This window comes from Convolutriloba macropyga, chromosome 5, assembly GCF_964194025.1.
Source record: "Convolutriloba macropyga chromosome 5, txConMacr16.3, whole genome shotgun sequence".
NCBI classification, from domain to species: domain Eukaryota; kingdom Metazoa; phylum Xenacoelomorpha; order Acoela; family Convolutidae; genus Convolutriloba; species Convolutriloba macropyga.
Window position 1 is genome coordinate 35,383,988 of NC_134472.1, and position 22,098 is coordinate 35,406,085.

At 36.8% G+C, this 22,098-nt stretch overlaps 2 protein-coding genes across 2 annotated transcripts in view; both read left to right on the forward strand.

Moving 5' to 3' along the window:
- Positions 1–22,098, forward strand: part of LOC142339356 (trypsin-like) — an 81,512-nt gene that overhangs the window by 49,665 nt on the left and 9,749 nt on the right. The window contains exons 2-8 of the mRNA XM_075389353.1: positions 1,128–1,355; positions 15,240–15,289; positions 15,357–15,431; positions 15,756–15,919; positions 16,465–16,548; positions 19,435–19,579; positions 20,131–20,277. Of these exons, the coding sequence (XP_075245468.1) occupies positions 1,128–1,355; positions 15,240–15,289; positions 15,357–15,431; positions 15,756–15,919; positions 16,465–16,548; positions 19,435–19,579; positions 20,131–20,277 (893 nt within the window). The remainder of the gene's footprint in view (positions 1–1,127; positions 1,356–15,239; positions 15,290–15,356; positions 15,432–15,755; positions 15,920–16,464; positions 16,549–19,434; positions 19,580–20,130; positions 20,278–22,098) is intronic.
- Positions 1–22,098, forward strand: part of LOC142339355 (uncharacterized) — a 243,356-nt gene that overhangs the window by 31,343 nt on the left and 189,915 nt on the right. The window lies entirely within an intron of this gene.

Below are 22,098 nucleotides of genomic sequence, written 5' to 3' on the forward strand. Positions count from 1 at the left end.
GAATCTAGTTCTAGTTCTAATTCTAGTTCTAATTCTAGTTCTAACCCTAGTTCTAGTTCTAACCCTAATTCTAACTCTAGTTCTAACCCTAGTTCTAGTTCTAGTTCTAGTTCTGGTTCTGGTTCTAACCCCAGTTCTAGCTCTAGTTCTGGTTCTGGTTCTATCTATGACTATAACTCTAACTCAGATCCTAACCCCAACCCTAACCCTAACCTTAACCCCAGCTCAGAAGTATTAACTAGATGTTGTAATAAGTGTAATTATATAAAACCACTAAATAATTTTGATGAGGGTAAGTATACATGTAGAAGTTGTACTTCAACTAAAGTTAATTGTCCATATTGTACTTCTGTTGTGAGATATGATGGGATACGGGCTCATGTAGAGAAACAACATCCAGATATATAATTGACTAGAGGATTTAGTAGAAATCTGCAAAGCAGGTTCCCTGATATAACTGATCGGTGTAACCGCTTCGCGGATAAAACAATTAATCCTAGTTGGCAAAGTCCTAGAGCTGTAAGTCCTTTAGTTATTAACCAAACAGAGGAAAGTTGTTCATGTAAATTTTATAATTTTGTATCATTTCTTATTAATAATGGAATAAATATAGAAAAAATAAAAGAATATATAAATTTATTGAAAAGTATAGATAATTTGAAATAAAAAGTATAAAAAAATAAAAAATATATCAAAAAAGAGGGATTCACTCTTTAAGAGCAAAAAAGAGCGATCTTTTCTACTGGGGATCACTCCGAATAAGAGTGAATCACTCTTAAAGAGTGAAATGTAAATTTTGCTTTGATTTTTTGATTTTTTGTTTTTATTTTTGATTTTAATTGATTTTTTATTGAATTTAGAGCTAATAAATATTAGCTCTAAATTCAATAAAAAAATCAATTAAAATCAAAAATGAAAACAAAATAAAACAAGGATTCCAACCACCAGTAAAATGTGTCCCTTTCTCCTAACGCTAATCGCGCATGTCGAATCGGGACAAATTTTACTATTTGTTGGAATCCTTGTTTTATCCACTACTTCGGAGTTATTTGAATTAACAAATTTGTTTTGTCTGAAGTTGTCTGGTCAGGGTCAAAAATGCCTTGACCATACTCATTATTTTTTAGTAATTTGTCGCACAAGCGAGACCCGGACTGCTGGTTCAATTATGATGAAGCACCTACGGATCACAATATCACAAGTATCGTTAACACGGGAGGAAATTTCACTCCACTCAGTATGACGTGTTACCGCAACAGAGGAGTGGGTGCCGGTGGAAGAATCATAAACGGAATGGAAGCCAACATCGAAGACCATCCCTGGATTGTGTACATTGAGATGTGCGAAATCAATGAGTAGGTTCATTTTCAGATTTTCAGAACTTTGCTAGAAATTGTAAATTGTAGCAAGTTGACGAAATCGAACAGAGAAGAAGACGTTAAATCTATCTGGCTTTGGTAGGTAGTGTCCAGATTCTGCATAACAGCAGAAACCCGATCACGATTAATTACTGGGCAATAACATCTTTTTATCGTTATTAAGTTCCCGTACCGAACTTTAAGTATACATCAGTTCTAGGCAAGTCTAAATCCCAGTCTTATTTCGTTTTTCAGTACTGGGCAAGTCTTAAAACAAGTCTTACAAGTCTGGCAAGTCTTGGCCAAAACTTGGATAACACTTGCAAGTTGATTCCCAAGTCAGAAGTGACTTTTCAAAAAATTTCGAGTGAAAATTTTGAATTCCAAAAGTTTTTGCGACGTGTAACGTTTTTCGCATTAATTAACTGTATTCTGCTGCCCATTGCCCACTTTCCAGTGCGGGTTTTAGCCCCTTACAACTTAATAACGTACAGTGAACAATAACCACAGGGAAGCAGTTCTACCATCCGATGGAGTCTTTTCTGAGTGTTTATCTGGTTCGACTCAATTATAGGGTTATAAAGGGTGGCCTGAAGCCCAAATATTTGTTTTTGATGTAATCCGACGAAAAAGTTGGTAAAAATTTTCCGAAAATCTATTAACTATCACCGTGCAGGTTCCTTTTTATTATCTAACTCTCAACAATTTTTTGGCAACTATTTGTGGTTTCATCCATGTGCTATTATTGCTTACTTCAACATAATTCAATTTTGCAGGGAAAGCTGCAATACTTGATAGACTGTGGACTGAGATCTGAATGTCGGTCAATTCTATTCTCTAGCGACCTTCCTTGGGTTTTGAAATTTAATCATAACTAAGTGTTCATGAAAACGTTTGCTTTCTCTTTGATTTCATAACAAATAAGATTAACTTGCGGATTGCCATTTCTATTTAAATTAGTAATTCACACGAATTGCCACTTTATTCAGACGCTCATTCACAAGCAAAAAATACTTATTCTACTCAGGAAAAAATTGCTCTCAAGTGAAATCACAGGATATGCATTTCTTAGTCCACAAAATTATCTCATCTTCATACATGAAAATTGCGAGAGAATTTTGGAATTTACAGAGAGTACTAGAGCACACTTTAGGGAGCTTTATAGCACGATTCAAATTTCTTATAACAGCTATATCCTGTACGATTTATATTAGACCAATTATCAGAGAGGACTTTTGACAGTGAAGAGCGACTATTCTTTATAGAAAATTTAAACCAGTGACGCTTACACAGTCAGAGGTGTCATTGGAGTTATGAAAACCATTGTTTCTAAATTTTTTTAGTTTAAGAACTGAGAACTACACTTCTCTCTGAAATTTGCCTCTCAGGTGCCACAAGTTTTTTTCCATGTTGTTGAAAAAGGCTTTGAGAATTCACAGCAGACTACAAAAAATGGCAGAAAAACAAAAAACTTTTCGCTACAAATTTTTTATCAAAACTGAGATAATTAGCACAGTTTTCTGATTATAGTGCTGCATTATAATGTGCAAAAATGCCTCACTAATGCAACATGGGTTCACTAGAATGCTGCGAAACTACCCGGACTGAGGTCACAATTATTTTCAGCGCTGAATCACAGCAACTTTGGTTCTGTATTGTAATCTGCCAAGTAACATGATCGTCTCAAAAATTGAAATGATCCGAGTAAAAATCAGGACAACTTAGTTACTCTGAATTTGTCCTCAACTGCATGCCAAAACCATACTGTGCCATAAGTGCTCAATAAAATCACCCTGCAAAAAAAGTTCTCAGAAAAAAGTTCAGCATGTAAAAATTCTGAATTTACTATGAGAATAATAAAAATAAAAATATTCAGTCCAATTTCAGCTCTCATAAATTGGGAAAAGAATATTCTGTTGAGAGTCAGCCTCCTCCCCCATCACCACCTCTCGTGATACCAACCCAACCACCTTTCTTGAGGGTCACCCCAATCCCATCCCACATGTATCCGGAGTTACGCAATTCAGAGTGGAAGTCAAAGCTGGTTGGTCTGATGACTGTAGCGTGTCCTTACATCTTGGGACGCCAGTTTTCTTGCGATTTATTCATGTTCAGTTTTTTTGTTGAAATTGAAAATTTCAATTTCACATGAGTTTTGTCTGATCTTAGTAAAAATCAAGTTTTAAACTGTCAAGTACAATATCATGATTAAGAAAATTTTTCCGAATTTGTCCTGCTCATGAAAACCTATAAATGGAATGAATATATACTGATAGAGAACTGAGTTTTTCAGTTAGCATGCCAATGTAAAAATCAGGGCTGAATTGTCCTGGGACTAGACTAGACTACGGGTACGTAAGGCTTTTTAGAAAATTCTTGTGCGTAGCATTGGTTGTGGGGAGACACAAAACGCTTAACTATTACTAAACTTGTTGATGAGTTTAGCATAAAACTAAACTAAATCATTTATCTTAACGCTTAACAGAGTGACGCAATAAATTGATTTTAAAGAACCAGAAGACAAAATTTATGAGCGTTGTGACGTAGCTGGAAAGTGTTGAAAGTACATATTGTTTAACTTTCGTCACGCAATCTAGCTCTTCAGTTTCTGTGCCATTTTTTATGTGCATTGTCGACTCTATAACAGATTCAGAAAAATCGAACTTCTAGAGCAGAACGTATAAAGCAGGATAGTTTTAACAGCATAAATGGATGATAGGCAAAAATGTGTTTGATCGTGAATGAAATTTCAAATAAGCTTTGTCAGAGGACAGGTAAATAAAACTACTTTTTTATACTACCTTTTTAAGGCTTTTTCGGGAAGTTAAGGGAAATGAATTTCCCGAAAAAGTTTCCTCGTTTCCGAAAATTTTTGTAGGGGATGACCATTTTTTTTTAAATCAGAGGTGTCCGTTTTTAACCGTTTTCAAAATAGGTCACCGTTTTCGATTTGTTAGAATTTCGATCAAACTATAGTCTTAAACTTAGTGAGAATTAGAAAGAAAGTTTGACTTACCAGATTAGAAAGACAAGCAATTTGATTTTGATCAAAGAAATTATATAAATGAATCGTCAAGAAATGGTGCTGAGAATCAATATTCGGTTCAAATTGGTGAATCTAGATAACTATTATTAGAGTTAGATTAATTGATGTAAAATCTTCCCAGCACGTATTAAAAGATGATGATATCTCCGGAAGTGTGAATGAATTCTTAGAAAAGTGCAAATGCATTCCATTTATGGTTCCCTTTGCGACTGATTTGCAGAAGCAAACCATATTGGGTAACCTTTGCGACCCCCACTATAAATCACGGTGCTAAGATTAGTTTTGTATCTTGACTTTTTCACACTGATAATGGGTATATATACAGCTGATTTTTGAGTCCTTTTTCATCCCCAAATTCAAATCACCATCTTGATCTAATAATCAGATCTCTCCTGTAAATCTCTAAATTCTACTGTAAAATATCATTTTGTTATTCTCTCATTTTTGAGAAATTAATTCTTTTACTTAGTTAAAAACGCTTTTTATTCCGCTTGCGAAAGTCCATAACCCAACAGGTTATGGGCCCAGCAATTTTCTAAGTCATAAAATTAATCCAAAACAAAACTAATTTGTTGTTGACAGTCATAATCCTTTTCTGCTTAGTACCTTTTCTTTTCACAACTGTTTTGCCTGCTCAAACTTCAATGGATCAACAGACAGTGAAGCTGCTGACCTACACAGGAAAGGCACAGGACTTTCCAATCTGGAGCACAAGATTTGTGGCGATGATGCAGACGAAGGGACTCTACAAATCACTACTGGGGACAGAGGAGCAACCCAATGAGCCTGCGCCACTGGCCAATGGGGCAACCAATGATGAAAAGAAGAACCACAAGGTGCTGAAGGATGCATATGAGAAGGAAGTTGCAGACATCAAGGAGAAACGGAACAATGTGTGGTGCCATCTGGCACTGACTCTAGATGCAACAACCCTCATGCTGATGAGACATGACTGTGTGGGAGATGACGGCATTGGAGATGGAGCAAAGGCTTGGAAGCTTTTGCAAGAGAGATTTCAGAGTGTGGAGACGCCGACAGTGGTGACTTTAGTGGCACAGCTTGCTCGACTGCAGCTCGAGGATTCTGAGGATTTGGACAGCTTCTTCATCAGAGGACAGGAGTTGCTCACAAGGCTACAAGAAGCAGGGGAAGCAGTCTCAGAGACCCTTTTCAACGCCTTGGTCCTCCATGGTCTGCCAATGAGGTATGAAAGTTTTGTTATACAGGAAAGCTTCAACCCGGCAACGAACTTCGCAGAGTTGAGGAAAAGGCTGCAGAACTTTCATGAGAGCACGGTGCAGAGACACAAGGGACAAAGTGGTTCAGTGGCACTGGCAGTGAAGCGTGACTTCAAGAAGGGACCCAGGAAAGGAAACTGCTTTGTGTGTGGGATCCCTGGACACTTTGCCAAGGACTGCAGGAAGAAGGAGACAGCACAATGCAGCAAGTGTGGTGAGAAGGGTCACCTAGATAGGGCATGCAAGAGACAAAGAGATGGAGGCAAACATGAGTCAGTGGCAATGGGTCCAACATTGGCTACACCAGACGAGGAATGCTGGGCAGCTCTTACCCAGTGGAAGACAGCAGGCATGCTAGTGGACAGTGGTTGTACAGATCACATAGTGACGAACATCGATGCGTTTCTGGACTTTGTGCCCATTCAATCAGTGGTCAGAAATCCCAACGGAGAGGCTTCCAGAGTGGTAGGCAGAGGCTGTGTGAGGATCAGCATACCCTCAAACAAAGGGGAATTCCAATGCGAACTCAAAAATGTTCTGTGTGTGCCGGAATATTCTTCAAACCTCCTATCAGTCTCAAGATGCACGGAGTGGGGACATAGCTTCACTTTCGAGAGAGGAAACAGCTGCATGAAACTCCAGAAGGGAACTCGGGTAAAACTAACACAAGAAAATAATTTGTTTTACTTACCCTGCAGCGTTCTAGAATTCAAGATGAGTTCCAACAGCGTGAAACTTGACAGTGCAAGGAAGTGGCACAGACAATTGGGTCATTTGAATCAAGCGGATGTGGTCAGGAATGCACCAGAGACAGTGGGGGAACTCGATGATGTATGCAATGTGTGTGCATTGGCCAAGATCACAAAGACTCCAGTACCAAGAGTGGCAGAGACCCAAGCAGAAGAGAAGCTGGAGAGGGCGTTCACAGACGTGATGGGACCTTTCAGAGTAGAGTCACTGTCAGGGTTCCGGTTCTGCATAGTGTTTGCAGACCAATACACGAAGTTTGTGTTTGTGGACTTGCTTAAGGCAAAGAGTGAAGCACTGGCCAGCCTGAAGAAATTTGTTCTCAGTGTGGGGACGCCCAAGAAGCTGAGGCAAGACAATGCGAAGGAGTTTCTCTCAGAGCTGTTTGAGACGTACTGTTTAGATGCAGGCATTCTACAGGAAAAGACCATACCAGAAACGCCACAACAGAATGGGTTAGCTGAGAGGTGCAACAGGACACTGCTGGAGATGGCAAGATGTTTGCTCATTGACTCAGGACTTCCCAAGATGATGTGGGGAGCAGCAATTCTTCACGCAGCAAGGATCAGAAACTTGGTTGTGAGACGAGGAGAAGAAAAATGCCCAGCAGAGCTGACGAGAGGTATAAAACCCAAGCTTCCAATTAGTATATTATCTATTTTTGGTTGCACAGTCTTCATGAGGAAGAGGGAGAGAGAAGTCAGCAAACTTGAACCCAAGGCACTGGAAGGAAAGTTTGCGGGTTACACTGAAGGAGAAAACGGATACCTGGTGTACATACCCAACACACGCAAGGTGATGGCAGTTCGAGATGTGATCATCAAGGAGTCTGAAGTGGGCTCAATCCCTGACAACAAAGAAACGGCTGACCTACTAGATGATGGGTCGGAACTGGGAATCTGGCACCCAGATGATGGTCATCAAGACGATGACAACAGAGAACGACAGGACACATCTACTGCAATAAAGGAGGAGTGGCATGACGCAGGGAGCGTGAATACTCAAGAAACAACACTGAGACAAGAGTTCTCGGATGTTGGAGAAACAGCACTAGATGAAGGATCTACTGCAACAAGAGGGAGTCACAGAGACTCAGATTCACTGGAAGACAGTGACACAGAAGACTTCTCACAGTTAGTGACAGTTGGCTTCAATGAAGATGCACTGGAACACGCGGACAGAGCAGAGCCCAGACGAGGGACACGAGCAAGGAATGTTCCGCAATTTTTTGGAGAAGTCAGGACCCATCTTGCTGTGACTGAGGGCGACTATGTGGAACCCAAAACAGTCTAAGAAGCCAAGCAAGGTGACGATTGGGACCAGTGGCACCGGGCAATGAAGGACGAGGTCAAGGCACTCCAAGACAACGAGACTTGGAACCTAGTGAGACCACCCACAGACAGGGACGTCATACCGGGCAAATGGGTTTACAAAGTGAAATTGGGACCCAGTGGTCAAGTGGACAAATACAAAGCGCGCTATGTGGCGAAAGGCTTCAAGCAAGTGGAAGGACTGGACTACTTTGAGACTTTTGCGCCTACCTGTAAGCCAGAGACATTCAGGATCCTACTTCAACTATCAGCGAAGCAGGGTCATGTGATGCACCAATTTGATGTCAAGACTGCTTTCCTGCACTCACCAATCGAGGAAGAAGTGTATCTGGAACAGCCACAGGAGTTTGTAAAACGCGGATCAGATGGAGAGAAGTTAGTATGTCGACTAAATAATTCAATTTATGGTTTGAAACAGGCTGCAAACAACTGGTACAAAGAGCTGGCAAACTTCCTACTGATACAGGGGTTCACCAGAAGCAGGAACGATCACTGCTTGTTCGCAAGATCAGAAGCAGAGGATCACACCTTCATCTTGGTCTGGGTTGACGACATCATAGTAGCATCAAGAAGTATGACAGTGGTCTCTGATGTCAAGAAGGCACTAGAAGCAACCTTTCACATGGAAGACAGAGGGAGACTACACTGGTTTCTGGGTCTAAGAATCAGACGAGAAGAGGGCAAAGTCACAGTCGACCAAGAACGCTACATAGAAACAATGCTTGAGCGGTTTCAAATGGATCAATGCAAACCCTCAAGAACTCCAGCTGATTTGAATTTGAAACTTCAGACAGCACAGAACGGAGACGAAGAAGTGGACCAGAGGATCTACAGAAGCTTGGTTGGATCACTTCTGTATCTGGCCAAACAGACGAGGCCAGACATCATGTTCACAGTCAACATTCTGTCCAGACACATGAATGCACCTACCAATCAACACTGGATGTGCGGAAAACGACTTCTGCGATATCTTCAAGGTTCAAAAGGTTTAAAACTTACTTACACAAAAGAGGCTAGTTATGATTTAGTGGGGGAAAGTGATGCAGACTGGTCTGGAGACGGGAACGACAGAAAATCAACAACGGGCTATTACTTCAAGCTCAACGGACGTGGCGCAGCACTCAGCTGGGGTGTCAAGAAGCAGGCCACAGTCGCTCTTTCTTCATCAGAAGCATAATATCGGGGCATGGCAGCAGCAGTTCAGGAAGCACTCTACCTGAAACAACTTCTAGAGGATTTTGGCATCCAACAGAAACGTCCAATAGCAATTGGAGAAGACAACCAAAGTTGTATCAGACTCTGCCAAAACCCAGTCATGCACAAAAGGAGCAAGCACATCGAAACAAAGTTTCACTTCATCCGGGACAAAACAGAGGATGGGACTATTTCAATTCATTACGTTCCTGCAGACAAAATGGCAGCGGACATCTTCACAAAGTCCTTACCCGTTTCGAAAGTGGAAACATTCAGAGCAGTTTTGATGGGAACAGACTCTACGCAATCAGCTCAAGTCTGAGTGGGGGTGTTAGAATTTCGATCAAACTATAGTCTTAAACTTAGTGAGAATTAGAAAGAAAGTTTGACTTACCAGATTAGAAAGACAAGCAATTTGATTTTGATCAAAGAAATTATATAAATGAATCGTCAAGAAATGGTGCTGAGAATCAATATTCGGTTCAAATTGGTGAATCTAGATAACTATTATTAGAGTTAGATTAATTGATGTAAAACCTTCCCAGCACGTATTAAATGATGATGATATCTCCGGAAGTGTGAATGAATTCTTAGAAAAGTGCAAATGCATTCCATTTATGGTTCCCTTTGCGACTGATTTGCAGAAGCAAACCATATTGGGTAACCTTTGCGACCCCCACTATAAATCACGGTGCTAAGATTAGTTTTGTATCTTGACTTTTTCACACTGATAATGGGTATATATACAGCTGATTTTTGAGTCCTTTTTCATCCCCAAATTCAAATCACCATCTTGATCTAATAATCAGATCTCTCCTGTAAATCTCTAAATTCTACTGTAAAATATCATTTTGTTATTCTCTCATTTTTGAGAAATTAATTCTTTTACTTAGTTAAAAACGCTTTTTATTCCGCTTGCGAAAGTCCATAACCCAACACGATTCATTAACTTGGAGTTTTTGGAGTTGACCACGGCGTCTGTCTCTTCAGGTGCTTACATTCACAGGGTACACTAATAGACATATATGTGAGTAACACTTTTAAAATACGGTCATATCTGTACGATATTCAGATTTCCTTAGACGTTGAACAGCATTTGCTTGTGGTAATTCGAGCTGTTGAACAAAACTATTACAATTGAATCCATTAGGAAGCACACACTGCCTAAGCAAATTAATAGCTGAAATATGTGCATAAGTCAATTGGCATACAAACCTTTTTTCACAAGGATTTTAAATTTTCAAAAATGTTGCCATGCGGCTTTTATTAACGGTTTCTCAGAGAAAAATCTTTTATAATCTAGTATTTTTCGAGAAGCAAAAATAATGAAGTATAAGGATAATATCAATTCTTTTATCCTTTAGTCAAGAAGCGACGTCGCTTTACTGCCTTCTAAAGAAACTGAAACACAAAGCAAATCTTTGCCAAACCCAGGCTGCAGACCCAGACTAAAGGTAGGTATCACCAGATCAAACTGAACGCACCATGGGGCGTAGTGGGTTAACGATTGGGTAGGAAATCGGTTATCTAACTCAACAACTAAACTTCAGCGGAGACAGCGCACTAAATGTAGAAAAATGGCTCCATGTTTTTTTTTTGAAGCAATGTGGTTGATTTCAAAAGCTTAATTTTGAAATTTGATTGGCAGGAATGAAGAAATTTACGACCAAATTTTTCACGAGATTTGTTGCAAAATCGAAAAATTTCCTTGAAATTGGATTTTTGAAGAAAAACGCAGCCCAAACATGGTTCGCATACGAAAAATTTTACAGGCCAATAGACAAAATAAACCTAATCCATCTCCGAATGTTCAAACTTGATATTATTTTTTAAAACTTGTACCAGCCCTTTGTTAATTAATTGCTCTCAAACGAAGTTTGTAGCAATTATATTAGTCCTGTCGGTCTTTTTTTTATGCGATTTTTCGCTTGACCGACTGACGCTTATGACTTTTGGTCCTGAAAAACCAGATAAACAGGTAGCGCCCAGCGGGCATTGAGTGCTCTTAGAGCCTTTCAGCGCTGTTTTAGCTCAAACTGTTTGGGAGACTTAATACCTATGTTGTGAAGGGCGGTTCTTAGAGGTTGACGACACCCGCACTGTTGACCCCCCCCCTATTGCCCCCCTATTGCCCCCACGGCGCTGTTGCCCCCACCCCACTGTTGCACGCCCCCCTCACCATCAAACCCCCGGTGTACACCCCCCCCCCCCCCTGCGCCTCCCGTGGCTACTGACGAACAACCGATCGCTAAAAACACGCAATTTTATACTAATTTTCACAAATTTTTTCAAGTTTTTTGAAAGTTTTTGTCATTTTTTCAGCCCTAGGTTTCAAGAAACCTCCTCAAGGGTTTTATATTATGTTACTGCATAGTTTCTAGTGGTAGTGGAACTGTTTCAACAATTAAACATCACGAATTTTAGCTTTTTTTGACAAAACGTGCAAAATTTTCCAATTTTTCCGACATTTATATTTTATTATCCGCTTCTTTCCGGACGCAGGGGCCAGAAAACGTCCTTAGAGGTTTGATAATAAGTTAGCCAAACAATTTTATTTGCCATGGAATAGCTTTCAGTTTTTTAATATGACAAATTTTATCAATTTTTTTGATAAATTTTGCAATTTTTTCAGGTTTTTGTAGGTTTTTAGGTTTCTCCAGCCTCAAGACTCGAAAAACCTCCACTAGGGTTCAAAAGTAGTTACTGTATAACTTCTAAATGTAATGAAGTGTTTTTTCAGGTTTCAACACCACGTATTTCAACATTTTTTTTTACAAAACTTGCAAATTTTTGAATTTATTGTCAGTTTAATATCGCTATTGTCAGTTTATTTGTCGTTATTGTCATTTATTCAAGTTTTTCAGCCTAACAAATTTCTCCGTTAGGGTCCGATAATGAGTTACTGAAAAAACCACAAAACCTCCTCTAGAGTTTGAGCATAGGTTACTGCATAGCTTCTATATGTAATGGAAGGGTTCTCAAGATTTTAAGATCAGCAGTTTTTAAAATTATTTCCAATTTTTTCAATTTTTTTTGAATCTTTGACTTTTTTATCCTTTTTTTCCGGCACCAGGATCCTAGGGACCTGCGCCAAAGCTTCATGAAAAGCTGTCGCATAGTTTCTAGATTCATGGAATTGTTATCAATATTTTAATGAATCCATCTTTAGCACTTTTTTGATATTTTCCAAAAGTTATTATCATGTTCCAAGTTTATGGATGTTTTTGAGCCATTAAAACTAATTAAAGCTTGAAATAGTGATTTTGGATAGTCTCTTAAGACAATGGAATGGTTTTGAAGATTTTAATGTGTTGAATTTTGGTAAGATTTTGTTAAAATTTGCAATTGTTTTCAAAATTTTTGAGTGTTTTTGTCCTTTTCTCAGTTTAACTATCATTACTGGTCAGCGAAGTTTTTCAAGTCTTGCAGATGGGTTACTTGGCATAACTCAGGAGAGAAAAAATAATTTTTAACATTTGCACTGCAAAATCTGGAAGCTTTTTTTTAAATTTTGAAATATTTGCAAATTTTTTAATTATCAGTTTTCTATTTGATTTGTTTCCTAACAAAGCTAGAAAACTAAAAGTTTAAGAGTCGAGTCAAGCTAGCTCTAGCTTCAATAAAAATTGGCTAGCTACTGACAAAGCCAACCACTCGCCGGTCGTTTGAGAGCAATTCGCCCGACGTTAGTCGGGTATGTTTTTGTTTTTGCTGATCTCAATTTTAAAGTGAAACTGATTTCTTCGAATGAATGAAATATAAAGTTCTCTGGCTTGACAATTGATCAATGGAGCCACAACAAAAAATATTTAAGGTGACGATTCTTCTTTTTGAATAAAATTTTGTCCACATTGACCGCTCACGAAAGATTCATTCACCATTAGTTTTAAGAAAGAAAGATTCATATAAAGAAAGAAAGAGCATTTTAAAGAAGGATTCATAGACGAAACAGAAATAAAATTTCAATGTAAGCATTTAGCCAAAAAGTAAAATTGTATCTAATTGATGCAGAGAATTATTTTTTTAAAAACGGATGATGTTTACGAGTATCAAAATAAAAACAACAGAGTAGATGAAAGTGAGCCTGATTAGCGTTAATCTCCTCTTTACTGTGTCTCCCCTGCTTTACTGTGTCGGAATTATGATGAATAATCATGACTTTCGATTACTGTTTCTGATGCAAGGAAAAAGTATATAATTCAATTCCCAGTTGAACCCTAACGACTATATCGGAAACTATGGTTATCGATTGTAAGGTAAAACTAGATATGTCATGATCAGCTTTCATTGGATTTCCTGTCAACCAAAAAGTTAGTTAATTGGTCCCGAAAATCCGGTATCTAATTATGAGCGTTAAATCATTACTTTTCTTGATGGAAATTTTCGAGAATCGGAAGAAAGATTATAAATTATTTCATACATTTCATAACGTGCTCCGATACAAGCATAGAATTTGAAAAAGGACCTTTGGATTGTGCCTGGCAAACATTAAGATTTAGGCCAAAATTTAAGCTCTCAAAAGAAGTTCCTAGAAATTGTACTATTCCTGTGGTCTTTCAATTATGCTTTTTCGTCTGACGCTTTTAACTTTTGGCCCTCTAAAACGGGATAAATAGGTACGCTCGGACAGCATTAATTGGACGAGCAGCTCTCTGAGAGCATTAGTGCTTACGTTTTCTAAGTATGAGATTCGCCGAAACTGTTTAGCAGACATAAACTCAAGGAATTCCCCAAATTCAGCCCCTCACATTCCACCTCATTCCTCATTCTACCCGTAAACCCACGCCACGCTCTTTCCGTTTGCCCCACTCCACTCACCCCATTCCACTCACCACACTCCCGCCAGTTGAGAATTAGTCGTTTTTAAACGAAAGAAGACCTTCCCTAAATTTAAGTTACACAAAAACGACAAGAGGCCTAACGTCTTTTTCTGCGGTATCGTTGTTATGTTGGGTTTTGAAGCTGTTGAGGAAATTGTTGGTATGCTCGATTTTAAAACGTATATGACATTGTCGGTGTGTTTGGTCTCTTGGATTCGGTATATTCGATTCTATACGTAAAAAGCGCTGTGGCAAATTTGGTTTGAAATTAAAGCAAATTATGAGAAAATGTCTTATGTACTTGATTTGTCATGATCATATAAAAACTCGATGAACCTGATTTAATAAACTGAAACCCTATCAACGTTCAACAAGTTTTTTTTTTAATTTTCAACTTTAAAAATAATCGGAAAACACGGAAATGAGCGCTAGAAGAAATTCAATCATATTCCAAACTTTCGAAGAAACTGTCTCCAAGGGGTGTTAAACTCCGGCAATTAGAAAGCTATCACAACGTTTGACTGCATTACACACATAAAATTCAAACTTTTGTAAGAAAAAATTCGACGATTTCACGCCGAACATACCGAATCTAAAAAATCCAACACATCAACAATTTTTAATGTTTTAAAATCTTACATAGCAAACATTTCTGGCATTTGAGTACCGAACATACCAAATCTAAGAAACTAATTATACCAAAATTTTTTTACCTCCCAAACTAAATATACATTCTTACGTTTTAAATTACGTTCTTACAATTTCCTACGTTTTAAACCGAACTTACTGAATCTAAGAACCCAAACATACGGAAGTTTTCTTAGCTCCAAGAGCAAAAATACCGACAAATTCTTATATTTGAAGCCGAATATACCAAATATACCAAAAAATGTTTCGTCAGTTTATAGGAATATATATGTACACACACACACACATATATATATATATATATATATATATATATATATATATATATATATATATATATATATATACATATATATATGTATATATATATATATATATATATATATATATATATGTGTGTGTGTGTGTGTGTGTGTGTGTGTGTGTGTGTGCGTGGCGTAATGGACACGCCAATGATCGTTTGTTCGATCCCCTGCCTCCGTGAAGCTGTCTGTGTGAGGATGAGCTCTTACTTAACCATAGTTTCAGGTCGATCATAGCCTGACCAATGTTGGCTGCATTAATTGTACCACGTGAAAGTTTCAGACGCAAAAAAAGTGGCTATAGTCACCAAAAAAGAGCATTCATGCTCACTAAATGAACAGTGTGAGATGTGGGGAATAATAGAAAAAAGACAGCTGAGAACAGGCTACTGGTAATGCCGACTCAAAGCCTAATGCTGCCTCTTTGCAATTACGCAGAAACAAATTTATATATATATATATATATATATATATATATATATATATATACCACCAAGAATGCTTGCCAGAAAAGTTTTATGATGGTGAACCCTGGATGGCTGTTCTTTATTTTAGCCCAGATGATTGCTCACTGTGTGGTGGAACTATTCTGTCGTACAAAACAGGTAAATTTCATATCAAATTTTACAGCTGAGAGTTTTAGAGTTCATCATCTCATCGTTTTTATTCTAGTTCTGACTGCGAAACACTGCGTTAGAGATCCATGCAATGGATTCATTCGCTATGGTGACATCAATAATAACAAAGGTCAGAAAACATTCTCACAACAAGAGAAATTTGTGAAGTCAAAAGCGTAGCTAATAGCAATTTTAATTGGCAAGTTGGCCATTGACTCATATTGAAGAAGAAAGTTCTTCGCCAGAAGTTACACCAGACAAAAGTTAGTAGATACCTTATCCAATCAAATTTGGCTGACCTTCACAAAAAATTGTACAGTTTTTCTTGAAAAGAAAAATTTAGAATTTATATTTGCGCTTAATACATCAAAATAATTCGCTTGTCAGGTAAAATCATTCATATAAACTATTTCTAGGTTGCTTAATTGTAATAGTGAATGTACTATTTTTGTAGGTCGTCAATTTCAGTTCAAATGTCAATCCTCCAATGTGATCAGACATCCAAACAATGACGTGGACTTAGCTGTGATCAGATTGGACAAGGGGAAGAAGTTCCTAAAAAGCAACCTGCCTCTCTCTATTCCAAGAAGCGCTGACGAACAACCCCCTCCCGGCACTGTACGTACAAAAAGTATTTCAACATTGCAAGCATTGTTTTTTTAATTACAGGTATGCAGCTTTACAATAGAAAAATAACAGCCGAGAACAGGCTTGTGTTAATAAACTGCAGATTGAAACGCCTAATGTTGTTACCCTTGATTTTGCAGAAACGAAATTATTATTGTTGAAACAGGGAAAACTGCTGCCTTGTTCAACAAAACTAGCATAAAATGTTTTATAAATTTTAATATAATTTTTATATTCATAGAAATGGGGAGAACGCGAGAAGGGCGTAGCTTATACATTAGTAGTTGAACAATTAAATAAAACGAAAGTCACAATTAAGTTTTATACTTCTTCAACTTTTTCAATTGCGTAACTTAAATTCTGTCAACTTCTATTGCAACCTATTAGCATTTATTGCGGAAAACAGTAGATAGTATACAGATAGTAAACATATAGTCGGTAACAGTATATAACCGCATATTAGGGTGAAGTAACCTTAGTTTTAATTTTAAAGCACTAAACATTTTATTGTGGTATTTTTGGTTTTGTAATTCCAGATTGTGTACGTTGTTGGTTGGGGCAGGGCGTGCAAAGAAGCTGGAAGTTGTTATGACCAAAGCGTACATCCGGACAATTTACAGGTCTCTATTCTATTTATTTAAAACATTTCCAAAATAGGTAACACATGTTGTCGACGTGCGTTTTGATACTAACCATTACATTAAAATGCAACAAAAGCTCCAAAAAACACTTTGTTCAGACACAATCCTTAACTCTTTCTCTCTGCTTTTGAAAATAGTTTATAATTGAACTTCAATTTATTCAAGTACATTTAAACGCATCTGAGGGTTTACGAATTTGGCGCGACCCTCTTGTCGGAGTAAAGACAAGTGCAATACACAATTTACAGGATAACTTTCTCGATGACAAAGTTAATTTGAAATTACTTGATAAATCACTATTAAGGTTCCCGTTTAATTGTATAAAATGGTGATTCAATTACCGGGAGATATATGCCACCATTACTGCTTACCAGAGAACGATCACAGAGCCTAACTTCTCAATCGAGTTAAAGCCACGAACCCACGTGAGCTAGGTGACAACCGGAGTGCGACCACTTTACACAAAAATACTTTTTTCGTAATATAACTGAGCCCGCTTCATTACCATAAAGGGCATTTGTATAGCAAAAATGGGCAGATGCGAAATAAAGGCCATTCACGGTCTCTCAAAATTTATTTCGGCAGAAGCGAATAAAAATAATTGTAACGTATATAATTATTAAAAATTGTAAATTATATTTGATGAAATAGCAAACATTCCTTCAATGGGATTTTGAGTTTGCAAACAAAAGTTATTCTGATTTTAACACTAAGGTTAAATATCCTTATGCTTTCAATTGTTATATAAAATAATCACAAAGTATCAGTATTGCTATTAATATAATAATCTTAAAAATGTGGCTTCTCGTTCTTTTCTTATAGGTAAAAATAGGATTTGAAGGCTCCTATTTGTCTATTAACGGCTATTTTCTTATGCTGACCGAGCAAGAACTCGGCTAAAATAATTTTACAACAAGTTTTACTGTTAAAAGTTTTTACTGAAGAGGGCAATTTGTTCCATTTTTGAACGCTTTTCAAGATCAAAGATTTGTTACTCCACTTCATTTTTGTCCTTTTATATAATAAGTTGACCTGTCTTGTTCTGTCTAGCCTTTCGGTGACTAGTAAACATTTAAATATTTTGGATGTGTCCCAGTATCTTATATCTGTTTGTAGATTCATTGAGCTACCTCTTGAGATGAGCAATTCGGCTTGCAAGATACGGTCCATAATGAGAAGATCAGTGGAGTGGTCAAATTTTTGTTGAAACTAACAAACTTTCATTCCCCTGTTAATTTGCCTATTTATGCTGTTTATATTTTTTGCTGTAAGATTTTGAATGAATGCTCCGCTGAAAATCAGACCAGAGAGTAGAACTGACTTCAAAACATTTACTCTTAATGCTTCTAAAGGAGTTTCCTAAAAGATACAAGGAATGAATTGCATTTTCCCTTTTAGATAAAATTGAGTTCACATGATTTTCAAAGGATCAATTTGAGTCAATTTTTATTCCAAGATAGTGACAAGAAAAACAGGTTTGCTCTTTTCAACTTCAAAATCACGCTGAGGGTTTTTATGAATTGTAAAGAAAAACATCTGTTTCATCGGGATTTAATGTGTTTTGATTTTCGGTCAGGTATTTGTCTGTTTGTTGTAATATTTCTTCAAATTTTAACTAAAAAGTTACTGTACTTTCAAATTTTCATATGATGCTAGTGTTTTTTGAAAATTGAACAACATTATTTGTACCTTGTAGTTTTTCTGAAAAATTGTTCACATATAAGAGAAAAATAAGAGGTACTTATCCAGTTCCCTGTAGAACACAGTGATTAATATTTATCTTTACCTGAGATGTCAACACCCAATTTTACTGAATGTGTTCAATTTGTGAAAAAAGAATTGAGAAGTAGAATTGAGGATTGTGAGAGATATTGAAAATTTCAGCTCTCTTGAGAAAGATCTCGTGTGAAACTGAATTGAAAGATTTTGCAAGATTCAAGAACACGTCACCTTTGTTGGGTTTATCGTCCAGATATCTTTTTATGTTTTCAATAAAGTTAAACACAGCACCAGTAGACGATTTTCTATGTTGGAAGCTTATTTTTTTTTCTGTTCAAGATTTTTCAGTTCTAAAGATATTCTACTAACTGAATGATTAAATCTTTCAAAAACTTTTCGCGAAAGATTTCGTTACGGACATTCGAAGATATCTAGTTAAAATAGATGTATCTCCTTTTTTGAAAATTGGTGTGATGTGTGCATCCTTTAGAAGTGTTGGAAAAATTTTCTGTTGAGTACAATCGTTAAAGAAAATCTGATAATGTGTTCCAATAGCGTATTTTCCGGAATTCAATTCACAAGCATTGATGTATTCCGGCCCTGGTTTTTGCTGTCTAGATGGTCAATAATCTTATAGATTTCCCTCGAACGACGTTGCAATATTTTTTAAATGACACAAATGAATCACCACTTTGTGTCAATTTGTAGTCATTTAATTAACAATGTTTCTCATCAATTAACTGTTTAATTTCTTTTGTCACCCATGGCTTATGTGAAGGGGTATTTTTGGTTATTGAAAACTAATATATCTATGTGGTGTGTGTTTCTCGAGTGTTGTCTAAAAAATTTTGTTACACTCTGCAAACATTTCATTGCAGTTTAATTGTTGATAAACTGATCTCCAATCTGCAAGAGCCAGACCTCTATTTCATGTCTTCATCCATGTTTTTTCCGTGTTTGATCATAAATGTGCGTTTTGGAAAACATATTTAGAGTCTTTGAACGGTTTTGTCAACTGGGTCGTTTCCATTTGTAAAAATGGATTAGTAAATGAGTATTAAAATTTAAAATGATTTCCTGAAAAAGTAAAGAGTCATTTTGGAGGCGGTAGTGTTGAGGCGATTGATGTTCTTGTGTTTGGACTAGATGGTGAGAATCAAAGTAGTTGATGGAATTGATTGTGTGTACAAAGAGACGAGGTTCTGCGCAGGAGGTGTAGACTCGCGAGGACTACCAAAGGATGCCTGCCAGGGTGACTCCGGAGGACCAATGGAGTGCGAAGATCAAAACAGTTTAGTAGATCAAGCGCACCTAGGTTTAGACCTCGGCTTGTGAAAGGACTTTATAATTCTAGTAGGTGGCCCAATATTGACTATAAATACACGGTTCAGCTCCTGCAGACATCGTGCTCATGATCAGCCTTTAAAATCAATTCTAAGAAAACCAATCTCGGCCATGTAGCGATCTAAACATTTTGCTGGCAAATATACTGTAACTGCATATGTTTTCAGGTTCTACTTTATCGCAGTTGAGCGTATCTAAAGATAGAGTATCTAAAAAATATCGAAGCTCTTCTTTTCCTATAGATATGATCTTGTCAAATTTTCCACGTGAGATGTCCACAGAATTATAAGTGGTCTTTAAAACGCATATGCAGTTTGTCTGGGGTGATTTCAATCAACAGTTAGGGTACTCAGTTCATGCTGCTCAAAAGGAAGTTTGAGTATGTTTTATACTCCAGACTAGAAGCAACTAATTTATAATTATTCAAAAATAATAGTTCCGCTCTAAAAAATAAATTGTTTCTCCTACTGCCGTTTTGCTTCATGTAGTATGTTTAAGGTACAATTTACATCTGTGGTGTAGTGTCTATTGGACCAAGGGCACCAGACTGTGGCAGAAAGCCAGGTGGATACGTGAAGCTAGCAGTGCCAGATATAATCGAATGGCTCATCAATGAGGGTGGGGCACAGAATAGTAAACGAATAGGTAACACATACTAGTCCTAGAGGCGGTGGAATCATGCTGCGTGGCAAATAGCTCCTTTTAATGTTTTCCGTGGAAACAGTTTAATTTAGCCATAGTAGAATATTTGAGAGTCTGCTAATCAGAAATTCTTAAGACTAGACTTAGATACCGAAATTTTTCGAACTACGTTTTACGTAAACGCTAACTTGCAAATTGGTTTTCCGACTCCACTTAGTGGGGGAGGAACTATATGCACAGCTGTTTTTTTAGTGAATTTCAGCCGACAAATTTATTTGACGCAAAAGAATGCGTGGTATCAGTAGAAAGATTATGAGGGATTTAGCGTAATTTTTGACAACTCTCTTTCTCAACATTTCGCCAAAGTTTTTTTCCCAATTACGTTAATATTAGCAATAATTTTGTCATGTTGATAACCATGCAGCCCAATATCGAGCTTGTTGTTCCGACCCCTCTTGAGGGGGAAGGAACTATATACTCAAATGGTTTTTTTGTTCAGTCAATTTTGGCCGATCGATATATTCATCGTAGATAGTTGAGACTGGTATCATTAGAAAGCTTGTCAAGCGTAGAATATGGAATTAAAAAGATTTTTTAAATTTTCGTTTATTACAGGGAGTTATCGAGGTTTAAATTTTGAGAAAATAGAGTGAATTCCGGTGAGATTTTATTCACTTTTTCAGGAAACTTTGACTAAAACTTCGCCAATTTTGCTAAAACTTAATATTTTTTAACGTGTTGTTGATTCTTATTTGTAACAACAAAAAATTTGGTATGTTATTTTTTTAAATTTTTTTGTCAAAAAAACTGGCTAAATACTTCAAAATTAAGACTTTTTCATCAAAAACAGCACGAAATAAGTTCTTTTTAGTCCAGTTTGATTAAACTTACAGGAAGTACAGAACCAAACACCACTAAAACAATCTTTGTAGTCTCAAAAAGGGGCTTTTTCTATTTCAAATTCCGTTGAGAGTGCTCTGTAATTCAAAGTTTGCCGTTCTCTTCTAAATTTATCAGTTGAGTGTCAAAAACGCAGCATCTATTTTTGATTTTTTACTAACAAAATATCAATATCTATGAAATTCGAATAATTAAGTGTTCCTTTTGAACAAAGAGCATTAGAAGGGCTAGTTTTGGACTAATCTTGAACTGGTATAATCCAAAAAATAATCCGGATTTTAATCAGTCGATCTTTTACATAAAAAAATTCGATCTCTTCTACATTAATTAAATAACAGAACATTTCAAATCAAAGCTCACGAATGATAGGTCCAATTGGCTTCCAAATTAGTTTCATATTTTTGAATCTAGTTGGTTACTTGAAAGCTTATGGTCCTTTTGACTTTTAAAACTATTTGATTTTTTTTAAGTAAAAAATGACTTTTTGAAATTTGCCTCTAATTTGTCCTTAATTTGGTCAACTTGTAATTTATTGTCAGCAACGAGAGACTGCTTCTTCTTTCTATTGAAATCAGATTCAATCTTTATAGTGGTATTAGGCCTTAAGTTTTGGTTTTCTGGCTTTGCTACTACTAGAAATCACATTTTTTTTAATTTTTAGTTTTTTGCCCATTTTTCACGTTTTCTAGTTTTGTCACATAATCACGTTATTGACAGTTCATATATAACAATATTGGCTTTCAAAATAAGGCACTATTAATAATCTTGAAATCCTCGAAAATATAGATTTTGATTTCAAAGTCTTCGACACTACTCTCTCGAAGAACTTAATTGAATTTTTTAAATTTTTTCAGTTAACTGTCGGTTTTACTTTGTGCTTTTAGTCATATTAAATTTTCTGTTGATTGACCCGGTTTCATTGGC